The sequence below is a fragment of the Melospiza georgiana genome, chromosome Z (genome assembly GCF_028018845.1).
Source record: "Melospiza georgiana isolate bMelGeo1 chromosome Z, bMelGeo1.pri, whole genome shotgun sequence".
Lineage (NCBI taxonomy): Eukaryota > Metazoa > Chordata > Aves > Passeriformes > Passerellidae > Melospiza > Melospiza georgiana.
In genome coordinates, this window is record NC_080465.1 from 75,594,578 (window position 1) to 75,611,579 (window position 17,002).

The 17,002-nt window shown below is 45.4% G+C and overlaps 1 protein-coding gene across 14 annotated transcripts in view; it reads right to left on the minus strand.

Moving 5' to 3' along the window:
• The window catches only part of CELF4 (CUGBP Elav-like family member 4), a 712,585-nt gene that overhangs the window by 64,237 nt on the left and 631,346 nt on the right, over nt 1-17,002 (minus strand). For 6 of the 14 annotated variants that reach the window (XR_009115967.1, XM_058044471.1, XM_058044474.1 and 3 more), the window contains exons 9-11: nt 6,095-6,175; nt 5,015-5,080; nt 3,334-3,414 (exon numbers count right to left, since the gene is read on the minus strand). Coding sequence is in view for 13 of the 14 variants with exons in the window: in XM_058044471.1 (XP_057900454.1) it covers nt 3,334-3,414; nt 5,015-5,080; nt 6,095-6,175 (228 nt within the window). In the remaining variant the exon portion in view is untranslated. The remainder of the gene's footprint in view (nt 1-3,333; nt 3,415-5,014; nt 5,081-6,094; nt 6,176-17,002) is intronic. The other 8 variants (XM_058044480.1, XM_058044479.1, XM_058044477.1 and 5 more) reach the window with 3 other exon arrangements.

Below are 17,002 nucleotides of genomic sequence, written 5' to 3' on the forward strand. Positions count from 1 at the left end.
GTCTGTCTTGTACACTTAGGCATATTTTTAAGAAACCAAAGACAAGATAATAAAGAAGAAATTCTTTACTATGATGGTGGTGAGGTTCTGGAACAGGTTGCCCAGAGAAGTTGTGGATGCCCCATTCTTGACAATGTTCAAGGCCAGGGAGGATGGAGCTCTGAGCAGCCTGATCTAGTGGGAGGTATCCCTGCCCATGGTAGGGAACTTAAATGTCCCTTCCTACACAAACAATTTTATGATCCCATTTGCTCATCTCAGAATGCTCTAAAGATCTTAGTCAGTTCTCAGTGCACAAATGCAACGAGTTCTGAGGGGCTTGCTCAGGATACTGGAAAAACAGAAAAACCAAAGCTGGTATGGAAAAATCCTAATAAAGATTCCAACTCTCTTTTTGGACAAAAAGTTCTTGTTTTGGACAGAGTTGATGGATTATTGGAGATCACTATACTTGGCAATTCAGGGCTGAATACAATAATAAAATTATTTATGACAGGCTTTACTTTTGTTTTCAAAAGGGCTGTAGTACATCTTGAAATCTAACCCCCATGACACATCATCAGAAAAAAATGAAATTTCATTTCAACACTGATGTCTGCCATGGCTCTTGGTTTTATGATATGTATACATTTTATGACATATATACATTTCTCTTCATTTATACACAAGAAGAACAGTTAGCCTTGATTTGGACAAAAAAAGCAAGAAAAGCTTTAAGGACTGTATAGTTTGTGGATGTTCTATAGATTACAGGCAAACTGTGCTGGATAATGGCAAAACCAGTGATCTAGGGCACAGAACCACACGGTGGGTTCAGCTTGGCTGGACCTGAACTGATCCATTGCTCTGCCCATGCTCCTCACACCTGAGCTCATTGTCAGTTTTTTAGCACAGGGGCAGCTGCAGACCCATCTTCAACACAAGTGAACTCCATATACCTGTTCTCACCTCAGCTACCCATCGCTGCATCCCAGCACAGCGTAATGAGGAAAGGCTGTGATGAGGCTTGTTTTCCAACAGTAATTAAACTGGGCTAACCCACGAGGTTGTATAAAGTCAGGCTGCAGCACTTTGGTGAGCTGCACACCTCACCTCTACAGCAAACGCCCAGAGGATGGAAATTCATTGCCTCTTCTGCTTGCCCAGAATGTTTGAACACAGCGCAGATAAGAGTCGCAAACTTGCACCAAGGAGTTGCACATCCTAGTTTCAGAAACTACACCAAGATGAGTAATGCAGACTTAAAATTACCTCCAAGTTTTGTGTGCCTGACATGGCCTGAATCAAGATTTTATCTTAAGCTTTGATGGTTTTGGATCAGTTCCACCCTGTGCACCCTGTCAGCTGCCAGCAGCCTCAGCGCTCATGTGGCAGTAATGACTCATCTCTACAGGAATCTTGCAGCAGCAAAACGTCCCCAGGCTTGTTATCCAACTGGGATCCAGGAGGGGAGAGCTGAGATTATCATTAACAATGTGATCACTGGTGTTATTGTGGTGGTAGGGCTGGTTCACTAATGAATCAATGTTTGTGCACATCCTTGCAAACCTAAAATACTCCTCTCAGCACTGAGCATTGTTATTATTATTGAGTTCCCTCTCGCTGTGTTTTCCTGCTAAAGGTTAGAGATGCTTAAAGGTCTTGACCCTCTGCTAAAGGGGAGTGCTGTGCTTTACAGAATATTGCTCTAGCAAGAAGCAGAGAAAGACACAGCCTCTCAGCACTGCAGGAAAATGAGGAACGCTGGGAATGGCAGCCTGCACTGGGCTGGTGGCTCACCCCATGTGGCTGTCCCCCAACCCATCCCCATTCTCAATGCCAGCTGCTTACGGGAAGGAGCAGAGTTATGAGACAGCTTGTCCACTGGGTGACACTCACTCCTAACCCACAGAGACACGCCATGCCTGGTGAACACGGGGGTCTGCAGGCTCTTCAAGGCGTGCACCACAGCTTCCCCCTGCCTCTGGTGGCTCCTGGCACAGCGCTGTGCTGAGCAAGGATCTGCTCGCCATTTTGTCTTGTGCTTAATCTAGCCCCAGTAAGTAATAAAAAGCAAAGTCCTTCAGCATGGGGGAAACATCTCTGTAATGATCCGATAGGTCTGTGCATCTGTTCTCACAGCAGGGACATGTACTAGAGCTAATCAGGAGCTGGAAGTTGTGTTCCCCAGGAAATTCTGACATAGGAAAAAAAATTAATTCCAAATTAGATGGAAATGACGACATTTCTAATTTTCTTACAAAATGAGATTTCTCCCCCAAAGTAGTTTTAGATCATCAGAATGTTTTAGTCTGATGGTGTAATCTAGATTCATTTCATTTTGACTCTTACACTGTATTAAAATATTAAATGTAATTACATACATATAATAACACATATAATATAGAATATGTCTGAATTAGTGATCTAATAGAGGATAAAATTTAAAATGTAACTATTTAAAATGAGAGTTGCTAAGCTGGAGCACCTGACTTTAATGTCTCACTCAGGCAGGCATGCCCCTCCTTCTTGACAAAAGGGAGCAGCTCTCCTTGGAGGACAACTGGAATGGAACCACCCAAATGGGCTGCCTCTGAGGATTCCACATCTCCCCACTGACTGTAAAGGAAATGTTACATGGCACAGTTTTCTCCCAAGGCATTTACATGCAAAAATGGTAGATTCACCTCTCCTTACTCTTCATGTCTTCCGTGGAGCCATCCAGTCCTGTGGAGCAGATTACCCAGGCAACTCTCACAGTCATTGAAAAGAAATAGGAACTGTAACTACAAGTTTGTTCTCATCCTGATATAGGGATTGTGCTCTGCAAGGTCTGACTGATGTTTCCAGATTATCAGTGGAGGCTGAAAGGCTGAAAGGACTAGATCAGCTACTCTAAATAGCAAGTCCTTGTTCTCCAAACAGCAGGCGTCTGAAATTATGTTACTGCCTTTTAATGAAGGGCCCCTCGTGCTTTGTGTCCCGTAAAGTTCTTTATTTCAATACAATTGCATTTTTATCTGCATTCTTGTTGCTTGTCTCAAACAGAGGCCCTCACTGGATGGTCATGGCTATGTTGCTAGCTGGTCTTTCCATGTCCCATGCACACCAGCATGCTTTCCTCCCAGGGCACTGAAGAGATCTCACCAGCAGTTCCCCACACGGGCAGCCCACCACAGTACTGCTGGTCACAGTGACACCATGCCACATATGGAAATGGAGAATAACCCAGTGGACCAGGCATACAAAGCAATTGGGTGTTTAATGGACGCTCTAGGTGTGTGAGGAGGGGAACCGCTGAGATGGGGATGGCCTGCTGTGGTCACAGAGGAGGAGGACATCACTTTTACTCACCTTCTCTCTGCTGCTGTGGGATCATGGGAGGTGGCTGTGGGAACGCTTGGCTGATCTGGCCATAAGCAGCAGGATAAGCAGCTAAACGGGAGAGAAAGGGAAAAAAAAGAAAGGACAGATTTCAGTGCTGGGAAGCAAGGGGCTTTCACTCCAAACCACCACACACACTAAGCCAGATGTGGGCTTTGCCCCTGTGTTTTGGCTCTGTGAAGGGGCATCCCGTGCAGCCTGAGGTGTGGTGTAAGAGCCATGGTGGTGCTCCAGCAGGTGCCACAGGGCCTGAAGCTTCCTCCCTCCCCCCTGCCTCCCTCCAGCTCCACCAGCAGAGGCACCATACAGTGTAAACAGGGGGCTCTGCTGAGACCACTCCCAGCTGAGATGTCCAACCATTCCACGTGGTGACAGGAACACGTTCACTGACAAGCTCAGAGCAGAGCTGCCCATGCTGACACCTTTCCCCACCTCACCTCTGGCACCCTGATTAACTACCATGCTCACAAAACCAGCTCACACGTGTGTTTTCCCCTTCATGTGCCCACAGGCTGTACAGGCACAGTTGCACACACACTCTCAGATATACATTTTCTTTCATGCCCGTAGAGACTTCCTCTCTCTCACACAAACACAGTGGAAACAGTGAGCAGCAATTAAACAATTTTCCCCATCTCAGCTCCCCCACCAAGCAAACAAGGGGAGCCATTCACTACCACAGATGGTAGATGATGTGCCTTGCTGCTAAAAATACAGAGTATGGGTCGCCTGCAAGACCAGAGAGAAGAGGATAGGGGCCATGTGTGTGCAGAGGGGTTAATTAACAGCTCAAAGGGTTGAGTTGCTTCCCATCTATCAAACCTCACAAGCAATAAATGACAATAACTAAAACACCGGCAAATGAAGCCCTACATGGAGAATTAAATTAAGTTTCCAGATACAGCGCTGACACGAGATAATAGCCATTCCTCAGCAGGAACCCATGATTGCTCCAGTTACCACAGGAAATAATGACTTTGGGGTGGCAGCTTCCTCGCAACGCTGGCCATGGACACCTCGCGAGGGGAGGCTGAACACGGCGGGGTCGCGGTCTGCACCAGGTCACTTTGGCTGGTGTCAGTCCATCAGCTGCAAAGGAGCTGCTCAGCACACAGGGCAGCTCGAGGGGAGGCTGAGCCACGGGGAGCTCTGCTGGAATCTGCTGGGAGGCAGGGGGATGTCTGGGTGGCTCCTAAGTAAGGCTCAGAATGACTGAGTGGGGCATGGGCCAGTAGACAGATCCTAAATAAAGGGGCGTGTGCAGGCATTCCGTGCCCTGCCCAGCTCTGCAGGGTCTGGCCCATCTTCCTGCTGCAGCGCTCAGGAGACCTGGTTTAGAAAGTGGCCTCCAAAGCAGTGGCCTGATTTTGCCCTTCTGCACTGTGCTAAGGCAGACCAGACTCAGTTCTACTGATGAAGCTTCACTGGGGTTCAGGTCAGTGGGAACCTTTCCATGGGAAAAGTAGGAGGCTGCCTCCTTTGATGCCCTGGATGTCTTGGTGTTTGTGCAAATTGAATCAGGGAGTCTGTGGCCCCCAGCTTGTCCTTGTATCAGTAATAACCTCCCTTCCCTCGGCCCCCTGAGGTGTGTTCAGAGGGTAATGGCTTTAGAGAAGAGAAAGGTTTATTGGGAGAAAGTGTTAATACTAACGACCTGCGTACTGCTGCACTCCAGCGTAGGCTTGCTGCAAGGGGTCTGCTGCAGTGGGGCTCTGTGCTGTGGAGACACAAGAGAGACAAGGAATTAAGGGGTTAAAACATGATAGGCACTCTCCCCTTATCTTTTATCATCAACATGTGTTATGAAACAGACAGACCCAGGGGCTGAGGGTTGAAGAGGAGCAGCTCACTTGCGCTATGGACAGGAATGCAGAGAACCCCCCAGGATGGCTAAGGGGGTTCTGTGCCCCAGCCATCACCCTTTGAGACGTTGGAGCAGAGGACAAATAAACCTCTCTCCTCATTTCCCAAGCTTAAATTATGGATCTGCACTGATCATGGAGAGTTTTGGCACTAATCAACCCCAAAGAACCCTCATCTTAAGCCAGGACTAACACTGTGCTAGGTGCTGTGCAAACTCAGATCTCAGTGACAGCTACAGTCACATGAAACTTTCAATCAGAGCAGAAAACAACAGGGGCATAGCAGGAGGAAGGAGAAGAGAACAAAGCAATGGCTCCTGTCATCCCCACATCCCTTCGAAGGACTGTGTTGCCGCCAGGCAGCCCCCAGTGAGAGAGAAGAAGCTGCATGGAGGGGAGGGGGAAACCACTTGTCTGCTCCAGGGAGGATGCTGTGAATCTCTGCATAAGGCATGCAGTCTCTTGCTGGCTTCAAAGTGTATTTTCTCTCTTTACAAGTGTGCATTCCTCCCCACTAAAACTGTTTATTTTTGTGAAACTTTGAAGTCTTGCTCAAATACAACCAAAGCTAGTTAAGAAATATTTTTTTTCTTTTTCTCCTTTGGTTGATAGGGAGAAAAAAGAGAAACGTGTTGGATAAGCTCTTTCTTTATCTGCATCAATAAAAAATTTAAAGCAAAGCTTGGCTAAACCTCCAGTCCAAATGTCACCTTGGCCCTAATATTTCACTTATTCTAATGAGTTTAATTTGTATTTATTGGGACTGCACAGTTCTACATTTATGCAGTCCCTCCAACCTATTCCTCGTAGGATGATCCCTTAGGGAACTGCCACTTTCCCACATCCATCCCACCTTTTTTCCTTCTTACCCGCACAGAGGTGTGGCTGGAGGCAAGGCTTGGAGGATGCAAAGGTGGGGGCCTCTTGGAAGGAAATCTGGTGCCATACACCTATCCAAGGAAAGACACTGACTGTATGGCAAAGTGTGGGGGAGGTTGTCATACGTGAGTATTACATACCCAAGGAACACGGATAAAGTGTTTTCTTACAAATAGAAATACCAGCTTGAAACTTAACTTTAAAGATCACCATTGGTCATGATGGAAACTTGCAAGGTCTTACACTTTTCTCCCAAAGTACAAGGAGGAATGGTGAAACGACCAAATTTGAGGTGGCAAACCCAATTAGCTGGCTAAGGCTTGGAAGCTCCTGTTCATTATGGATATGACTGGATCATGTGGACTTTGAGGCTGGGGTAGTCATAGGAAGAAATAAGTGGGATTGCAGTCTTTGCTTGGAATGGTTTCCTAACTGACTTTTGGCAAGTCCCTCAATATATGTGTGTGTGAAATAGGAAAGCACTGTCTTACTGTAACGATTTTCATTTTTTGCAAAACAGTGTGAGGAGAATACATTAAAACCTGTGGGAGGTCAGTGGCAGGCAGACTAGAGATTCTACACTACATTTTTAAAGAGCAGTTGTTCCAGGAAAATAATGGAGGTAATGTTTGGAAAATACAAATTTTTATTTCTTTTTTTTACTTACTACTTTTTTTCTTGAAGAAGAAACCAACTAAAGTCTATTCTTTTTAACTTCTGCTTAAAACTGTTTTCCTCAAAAACCAGAATATTGATCATATTGCTCCACAAGAAAACTGAACAGGTATGAAAAATTGAGTAATACATCAGTTCTCTCACCCCTTTAGGAGAATGGATCATAATAACTTAGACCCTTCAATTCCTGTCAGGTAGAAGATGTCTCCTGAGAAAGGTGAGGGAACCTTTGGTGAGAGAAGCAAATCATTTTTAGCTATGGTGTTACAGACTGCAGTGAAGGAGAGGATCTGCCATCTCTGCCCCAAAGGCAACTGCGCTCCTTTCATTGCACAGAAGAGGAAATTGTCTCTGCTGTTCAGGAAATGCATTTACAGTATTTCCTTCCTCCCCAGGTGAGGCTGATTTGGACATGATTTTTCTGCTGGTAATTAGCAATGGCTGGCACTTCACTGACACAAGAGAACTCACTGAGCAGGACCTGTCCTGTGGTCCTTTCCTTTATTCCTCGCCTTATCTGGGCACATTTGGGAGCTTCCTGACCTCCCAGCTACAGCTGAGTCTATCTCCTGGACACAACAACCTGGCTCACTGCAGAGCTGCTCTGCTTATCCCACCTGTGGATATCTCACCTGCCTTAAGAACCACACTCTGACCATCAGAACTAAGGTACACTGCTTAGGAAATATATTATGAGAACCCTCAACCTTTAAGGTTAAATATTAGAGCTGGGTAAATAATTTATTTAAAGTGTTTGGGATAACAGGCCATGAAATGCAGCCTTTCTGCCTTCCACACTAAAGCTTTCACAGTTCATTATTTTCCCAAGTATTTATGACTTGCCACCAAGGGTAATATCCAACTGAGTGTTTCTCACAGGCTGCCTTGTGACCCAGGTCATGCATGGGGTTTTCTCCTGGCTTACAGCACATGCAAGCCAGTGGGAAGGTGACAGTTAGCTCTGCTCCAACCTGGGAATCCCTTCCTCATGGGAATAGAATATCTAACTATCTGTTCTAACACACAGGGCCCTGACTGACCCGATCAACCCTGGATGCTCTTGAAAGGAGAGTTGGAAGCAGCTCTGGAGGGGCAGCAGCTCCTGGCTCATGGCTCTGTTTTACTGTAGTGTCATACCTTGCCAAGAGCCAAAGTTGTGGTGAGTCGCAACCAGCAGGAATTTAACTTGGCACCTCTTAAAGTGGTGACTTCTCTCACTGAAGGATGTGCCTTCCTTGGCTTGAAGCCTGTGTTTACCCAGCAAATGAAGGTGCGACTTCAGTATAGTGGACATGTCTGTGCTGGCCCATGAAGAGGCAGGCACACAGACTCCAGGGCTGCCCGGACACCCTTGCAGGAAGCCAAGGCATCCTGGGCAGCCACGAGCACATCTCCATGCTGCTGCTCACCCTGCCACGTGAGTCAGACCCAGCAAAGGGCATAACTGCCTGTGCTCCCAGCATGGATGAAGCCAACAGCTGGTATTGATCCAGGCATCTCAAGACACAGATTAGACATTTGGGAAAGTTGTGGCCATGCTGTGTTCTGTAAAGTGACAGCCCTCTTACTTATTAATGACCTATGAGGAGTTCATCAGGGGCTCAGTTATGTGAGGAGTTCACAACTCAGAGTCGACCTACCACAGGGGTTAGGTGTGGCTGTAGCCCACCACTTGCTAAAATTCAAAGTTATTGGGAGTTATGAGTATTTTCTGTATCTCAGCACAAGGAGACCATCAGGTGGGGTTGCTTTGCTCCTCCATAACGTACACACAACTTCACGGGGTGGCCTTCACATAGATCATTAGTGGGAGACTTAACCTGCCTCAGTCACCCTTTCTCCCCATCCAGCTTACCAGCCTTCTTTGGTACTGAAAATATTGGTTGAACACAAACATACAGGGCTGGCAAAGCACCTCGGCTGCTCTGTGTGCTGTCTGTGCCAGGGTGCACACAAGGTAAGTAGGTGTATGAGGGCTGATAAGAGATATAGATGAGACACATGGATATCACAGAGCACCTCACAGCAGCTTCTGGACTAGCACCAGTATGTCTCTAAGTTGTATCATCATCCAAAGGCCTTGGATGTGCTGACTCTGTGCAAATGTGCCTAGGGAGAACATGTGAAACAGATTTCCTTGTGGCCAGACCCGTGGAGGTGTCATGTCCAACACACGGACATTTCTGAGATTAAAGGTGTTGTAATGTAAATGCTGAGGATCAGCTGGTGGAGAGAAAAAAATAAAAAGCAGAGAGGCTCCTGAGAGGCCAGAGGAGAACCATCAATCACATCAGCCCCACTGCTGTCCCTGTGGCCTTGCTGCTTTCCAGGAGCTGAGGATCTGGCCTTGCCAGGGCAAAGTAAAGGTGTACCGTGAAAACAGATGCTAATAGTAACTTCATTTGGCAGCTCAGGGCAGGAGCCTTATCCCTGGACATCTCCTCTATATTAATTTGATCATTTCCATATCTCCATGGGAAAAATCCTGCTCAGATACAATTGTCTCTTTGCAAGACAGTCCTGGCCAAGATGCCACAAGGTGACCATGGCAGATAACCTTCCATAAACCCGGAGACATAAAACAAGCCAATGACCTACTATATGGCCATAAATATAAATTTAACGAAGGCAGCACTTATTCATTAGGCAGAAGTCAAGAAATAACTCCCAAGTCCTTCAAAGAAAGTAGATCCGTTAATGTCACTTTACAAATCCTCTGCCTGATGCCAAAAACCGAGGATGATTTCCCAAGTCAGCATGAAATACAAGTGCTTTAAAATTAACACCAGGAAACTTTCTTACTCCTGATATATCTCTAGATTGAAATCCAACTTTTTAAAGGGGCTTTCAGTTAGTGTTGGGCCTGACATTTAGCTTTTGTCAGAGAATGAATGGATGGAGGTGGCAGAATGAAGCACGTTGTTAAAAATAAATAAAATTGGTTGAAGTGATATTCTATAAAGAATCCTCCCTGAGGTGTCAGTAGCCTGACTCCAGTGTCTGTCCAAGACAAGCTGCTATATGGGTGCCCCAAGGGAAATTGGTTGTAGGGGACAGAGGGCTGGAGTCCTCTGTAGTATTCAGGGGTGTAAATCAGGAGGATCTGCATAGAAGTGAGCGGGCTGATGAGGAAAAAGGATAATAGTTACATCCTGAGCCAGCCAAAGAGATCTTCAAATGCCCTCAGTGGACTATGGGACAGCCTCCTTGTCCCAGCTCAGGTAAGAGAAAGCCAAAGCAGTCTGCTCTCTGAAACCAGAGGAGTCCAGTGCTTCTCAAAGACAAAAGCAGAGCCTGGCACACTTTTGGCTCCTATGATGCTTTGTGATTTCACTTAGGCTGAAGGAGTGATCTTACTCCGATGTGATATTCTCTCCACTCCTTTCTTCTGATTATCTGTGCATTCCATGACTGACATGCTCAGTTCCATCTACTTCACTCTGTTTTGCACAGATGCTTCCTGTACAGGTCTGGAACAGCATGTTGTGAGCTGGGTGCTCAGCTCTGTGCTCTGCCCCACCTATTCATTCCTCTCACTGTCCTGGGGGTGTTCTGCACCTCTCTCAGGAGCTGCAGCTTGGCCAGGGCCCCCTTTGGGAAGGTGGATGGGGGAGGAGGGCAATCAAAGAGAGGCAGGGCTGTTCAGTCAGTGTGGGGGGGTAACAACATAATGAAAGGAAAAAAAAAATCTATGTGAAGGCCAGGATTAAAATAAATAAATAACTGAGTGGGAGGGCTCTGTTCACCTTCTCCTTAAATCCAATTTAAATCACTCTCTACAGCCCTAATCTATATCCATAATTATATCATTTCGTACAACAAGCTTGCGAGAGGTCTTAAGAAATTTATGTAGATTAAAATTCATGGGTGCCATAGTACAGATTCCATATTATTAAGATTGATTAGGACAGCTGATGCTGTGATTAAAGAAGCCAGCGCTTACTGTTGTAATTAATTAGGTATTCAGACACAACAATAACTGCAATAACAGAAAGAATGTGCTGATCTGGCAGAAAACAGAGGCTGATCCTGTGTTTTATAGTCTCCTTTTGCCATTTAGGGGTGGACACCACTCAGTTAAAGACATGCTGTCCCTCTGTCTCTTCCCCTACGCATCAAAAGAGCACAGAAATCCAGGGGTTTTGTACCCTCTGATTCACCCTGTTAATAGGAAAAAGTCCTTTTGGTGGCATCCCCAGCTATTATATGTGCTTGTTTGGGACAGCACATGGACCTTCTATAAAATGCATATAGTTCAATCATGGAAACCAGGATTATCTTTGTTATTTTCCTAATAGTCGCACCTCCAAGCCCCAGCCCTAATCAGATTCCCTCTGAGACAGATGCTGAATGAAAGCATGATAGGAGACGTGTCTGGCAATGAGGAGCTTCCAGATAACACAGCAAGAAAGACACAGGTGACTCAAAAAGGCAGACAGGTGGACATGGCTAGTCAAGGTGACAAGCACTCAACAGCAAAGCCAGGACCAGACTTCCCTCTCTTTGCCAAAGGTCATGATCACATAAGTCAGGGTCAGGTTTTAAAAGCTCTTAAGGTGCTCTAAAGTCCATATTTTGGGGCTTAGTTTAAGTCAGTTTTGAAAATAAAGCTCAAGGTCTTAACTCACATAGATGCTACTGAAGACATAAGCATGGAGTTTGATTTGTGTTTGAACCTTCTTCCAGATCAGAGGAGAAATCACTTTTGCTCTGGAAAGGCTCACACAACTGCCTTAAACAACCCCATTCATTACAGCTGCAGCACGGTCATTGGAAGTACATGGCATCATTAAAGTGGTTTAGACTACAATTGAAGATGGCAACTTGTTATTATATTTTTAATGAGTCCATTCCTTCACTTGTTTATTTTACCAGTAAAGTGTGGTTTATGGCACATGGCAGATTGTTACAAATGGGTCAAATAAATGCTTCCTAGTCATAATGATGTCTCAGGTGCTCACTGTTGCAGTTTTGGAACTGCTGATACAAAATATGAACAGAAAAGCTCTCACCTGGAGATTTAGGGTGGACAAACAATACAGAGCCAGAGATTTCCTGTAGTGAGGAGCTTTGCCTCAGGTAGCTGAGCCAGGCACCTTTCTAGGCCACAGTGTATGTTTGGACAAAGTGCTGTGGGGTTTGGTTTTCATCCTGGACCTTTTAAAGGTGCAGGCAGGTCACTCTTTCTCTCTTCCCCTGATTCACCTCCTCTCTAAACTCTTCTTGTCTAACACCTTTCAGGCCTGAAATACTGGGGCAGACACTGGGGAGTGGGAAGCCAGTCCTTTCCTCTCCCTGCACTGGTGAAGCCCTGCTCGTGCCCAGAGCCTCTGGATGGTGCCTGGCGTGGTCAGGACTGGCACTGGACTCACTGCTCTGGAGCAGCAGCCTGTTCATCAGCTGCACTGTTCAATGACAGGCTGCAAAATTGACTTGGGTAATGATAATAGATGCAGAGGGAGTCTGAATGCTGTCTCTGCTGGTAGAGGGTGACATTGGTTCCTGATACCTCTTCGTTGAACCAAGGAAAATGAATTGGTGGTGTTGGTTCAGTTACAAAGTCATGAGTTGCTACAGAGCAGGAATCCCCCTGTGGGGCACACCTTACTGCCTGTCTCAGTGGTGACTTGGAAAAATGTGGGCACAAAAGCTTGGCTGCCTGTTTGTACTGACATCTGGTCCTCACCAGAGAGGGCTGGACCCTGAACAGGGTGTGAAATGGAGATTGCTGTCTTGCTAGCCCAGATGTACTGTGTGCTAAAGGGGAGTGCTGGTGGTGGTGGAGAAACTTGTGCTGGCTCTGCAGAGTGGAAAGATAGAGCCAGACTTGGAAGTGGTGAGCAATTAGAAACAGAACCACTGTGTGCCTGAAAATAATAAATGAGGGGGCACACTTTTAATGGATTACAAAGAACTGAGGGGACTTAGCTTTTTTTATCTCAGCAACCTAAATCCAGACCAAATGCACTTAACCAGAATCATAGAATATCCTGGTTAGGAAGGGATCCACAAGGCTCATCAAAATCCTGCACAGGGGATCCCCAAGAGTCAAACCATGTGCCTGCATTCCATGATGGGTTAGTCCAGTAACACCCTTTAACCACTGCTTAAATCTGTGTTGGTGCTTTAAGAAAACTGCTAGAGATGCATGAGATATTTGAATATGTTCAGATTTGAGTAGCCCAAAACAAGGGCAATACTTCAGCTCATTGAGAGCATTGCCCAAATGCTTCTTGACCTTGTCAGGCTTGGTGCTAGGACTGTAATCTTAGGAAGCCTGTGCCAGTGCCCAACCATCCTCTGGGTGAAGAACCTTTTGCTGATATCCAAATTTAATCTCCTCTGACACAACTTCAGACCATTCCCTCAGGTTCTGTTACTAGTCAACAGAGAAGCATTCCATATCTATGGTTCCACAAAGCTGCCAAACTGCTGGGCTTTCCCTGGCTGTGGTCAAGTTGCACATCCTTTGGCCCAGGAGCAGTAAGGGGGTGTGAGATGCTATGTGATGTATTTCCACTTCTTTCTGGGCACTGGACAGAGGATTATGGAGCAGTCTTCAACTTTCTGAGAGATCTGCATTGTTTCTTCTTCCAGTTCTCTCATTTCACTGATGCTTTGACAGCCAGTCCCTTCTCTCTCTTGCTTGCTACCCTTTGGTCTCCCGATTTTCTCATCTCTATGTCCCCTTTCTCTTACCAAAGAGGCTTTATCTTTGGAGTGAGAATTTTGCCTAGTCCCTCACAATGCAATTCGGCAGGGCAGGACCTGTTAGCAGAGAGCAGAATTCTGATGATATGAGACACAGCAGAAGCCAGTGCAGATGGTGTCTACTGTTACTGTACATCACACATGGTTACAAGAGAGGCTCTGGGTGGCTAAGAAGCTTTGGCAGAAGAGTGCAATCCCTGCTACTGTGACTAATGTGGAAATGGCAAACTCTCCTGCGCTGCTGCAAAGTGACTCACAAGATCATGGCACAGAAGATTATGCTCTTTGTCCCCACTATATATTGTGACACATTGCCACGTTCAATAGCTCTGCAAACTGAAAGATTAAAGGGCAGGAATTAATACACAAAAAGGTCAAATCTCCAAAGGGGCTCAGACTAGTGGAAGGGGGAATACTTATTGCCTTGTTATTCACTCTGTGGCAAAAAGTGCACTGAGGCATTATGTACTGTCTGATCTTGGAGAAGGTGAGACCCTGCCTTGCAAAGGTTATGACTGCTAGGAATGGTGTTTTAGTGCCACTGCATGGATCCATAGCCTGACCAGATTACCAGAGAAAGATAATTCCTGCAGGGACAGGGGCTGTGATCAAAGCCCTGGCGAGTAGGGGTGTTCAGAGTATTCATCCATTCGCCACAAAGGCATGGATGGCTTGGTAATCTGATTGAAATGACACCATGCACATCCCTTCTCCAGTCAAAGGGAATCTTGGAAAAACAGCACAGAAGACAGAAGGAAAAAAGAGTGGAATTACAGGCTAAATACAATTATGTTATATGGACTTGTTTTTATAAAGACTGGGAATCTGGAGTCCTTCGGATGCAGCATCAAAAATAATACGGCTGGTCAGAAAGGTGAACATGTAGAGAAACTGCACAATTAATGGAATTTATTAGGGTCTGAGTGATATGGATGCCATGCCTCTAGAGACGTTCATTGTCCTGTTTTGCTATTTTCAGGCAACAAAGAATATTCTGCTACAGGCTGTAATGGTGTGAACCCACATTTAAAGTTTTTTTTTGTGGAGTATGAAGGAGTATCTGAAAGCAATATTCAGGATTTAAGCAATATATGGCAAGTCATAATCATAGCAAGACTATGATTATGTACATAATACAGCAGCAGTCTTAGCCACTTTCAGAATGAGAGATACACCATAAAAGAAAGCTGTTTGGAAGATGCTGGCTTTGGATGGGGACTGTCATGATCTTCCCTTCTCTATAGTGTTAGTGCAATTGCCTGCTCAGCTGTAATATTTTATTTCTACCCTTGCATTTAGGGACAGAGCCATGCAGAACCACAGGGCAGTAAGAGATGCAATAGAGGAGAGTGAGAAAAATCCCATAATGATGGAACAAGCTGCCCAGTGATGAAAATTTCTTTCTAACCCCAAGCAATTAGTGGCTGGCTTATATCATAAAACATGAAGTTTTGTGTCCTATCTACATTTTTATCCAGTCTAATATGGCTGTGGATGTTCTCATTACCCATATAAATGTCTAATCCTTTTATTTTTCATGCTGCTAAGCTCCAGGACTGAATAAAGCCTGTGGCAAGGAGGAGAGGTTTGGAGAGTACATAAATGCTCATGAGAAGGAACACAATTAGATGGAGCAAACACGTGATGTAAGCTGTGTGGACTTGCTTTCAGCATTTCAGGGACAGACAAAAGCATAATGAGAGGTGGGTGCTTGACCTGGCACTGTTCCCTTTACACCTCTGGTATAACTTAAGGTGTCACCACATTATGGGGAAGCTGAGCAGTGAGAAAGACAAATGTATTGCTGAAGTTACCCTGAGATAAATCCAAACTTTACACAGCTCAGACTGTTTGGATGTCAGCTCTACTGGCAGAAGGGAGTCTGTCTGCCTGCAGCAAAGAGGGGCAGGATGACTGTCACCTTTCTGTGTGTCAGCCTCTTGGGGTTTGTGCAGGGACTTACTGGGCATTGCTGCTTGAGCAAGCCTCTCAGAAACTCAGAGAGAATCAGATTGAGGCCATTGGCTTCTATATAACCATGGATGGAATATCTAACTGAGGTATTCTTTAATTATGGGGTAGTTGGGGATAGTAAGAAAAGCTCAAGCCATTAAGATTCACCTAGAATGAACATATTTTCTCTGTACCCACAGTAATGGATCATCGAAATTGGCTAAAAGGATCTTAATAAACCAGAAAAAAAGGACAGACATACAGAGAAGTGGGTGAATAAACAGAGAAATGATTGACTGGCAAACAGGCAAACGGAAATAAATGGACAGAAGAACAGATGGCCATGTTTATATAACCTTAAAGACAGAATGCTTTCTCAGTGTTGGGGTTGAACTCACTGAACACACTAAGGGCTCTCTGCAGTCTTCTGATGACTCCAAAATCTCCCCTGTCCTTATGCTGCTACAACACATATATACATGCCTAATTTTGAGTACAGTAAGTCCCTTGATTTTAATTCTGCTTAGAGTTGCACTCAAAATCCATGTTTGCAAAGTGTTTGTTGGGAGGAGGATAATTATTTGTCAATACCTAGGTAAGGCTTTGGTATTTCTATACTATATGGTATTTTTCCTTGTAGCTCATAAATTCCCCTATGATGATGAATCTTCTGAGTTTTCAGGACTGGCTAAGGTTGAAAGAATTATTTTTTCTTAGAGTTTTGGGGGCTTTTTGGCTGGAACATTGAACTCAGTATTTGATTTCCTAACAGACTAGATCAATCTATCAGTTCCCCAGGGTAAAATATTCCTTTGCCAGCTGGTGATTAGGATCAATTAGTAACATTTACTTGGATTTTTTATTGCTATGATTGTTACCATTAGTATGTGTGCAGAAATGGTGTAAAATTACTTTCTAGAGGAAGTGTATTGGAGGAGAGAGCTATCTCAAGTCTTGAGGATGCTGAAAAAATGTAGGTGCACATTAAGGAATGGTAATTGGTAAATTACAGATTTAGACTGTATGTGTATTTGTAAATACAGGTATAGGGGCAGGTATGGATCCTTTACCCTCCCTCATCCATCTCTGACTGCCAGTGCTTGCGAAATCACTCCTGTAGTGCTGGCATTTTCGAGCTAGGCACAGTGTGAATCCCAGCAGCAGTTCTCCTGCAGTGTGCCACCAACGGGTGACCCTGAGCCCATTCAGAGGCAATATCAATGCAGCTTCACTCCCCAGGCCTGGTAAGGCAGCAGGATTTGTGTGCAGTGGGCATTTCGGAGATCAACACCTGCGCCCTGCACACAGGAAGCCGCTTGGCTCTGGGGCACGTGGACCCTTTGGATCATCCTCCCGGAGCCATCTGGCTGCGGGGGAATTCCAGCAGGAGATGCCAGTGCTGGGTGCAAACAGGCTTAGCACAGCTCCTTCAAGGCTAACCAGGAGCAAGACCCTTGGGAGTCCTGCAGGGGATCTGCCAGCACGAGCTGCTCAGGACTCAGGTCAATGTTCAGCTGAAGCAAAACATGCTGGTTGTCCTGACTGTATTCACCAGACAT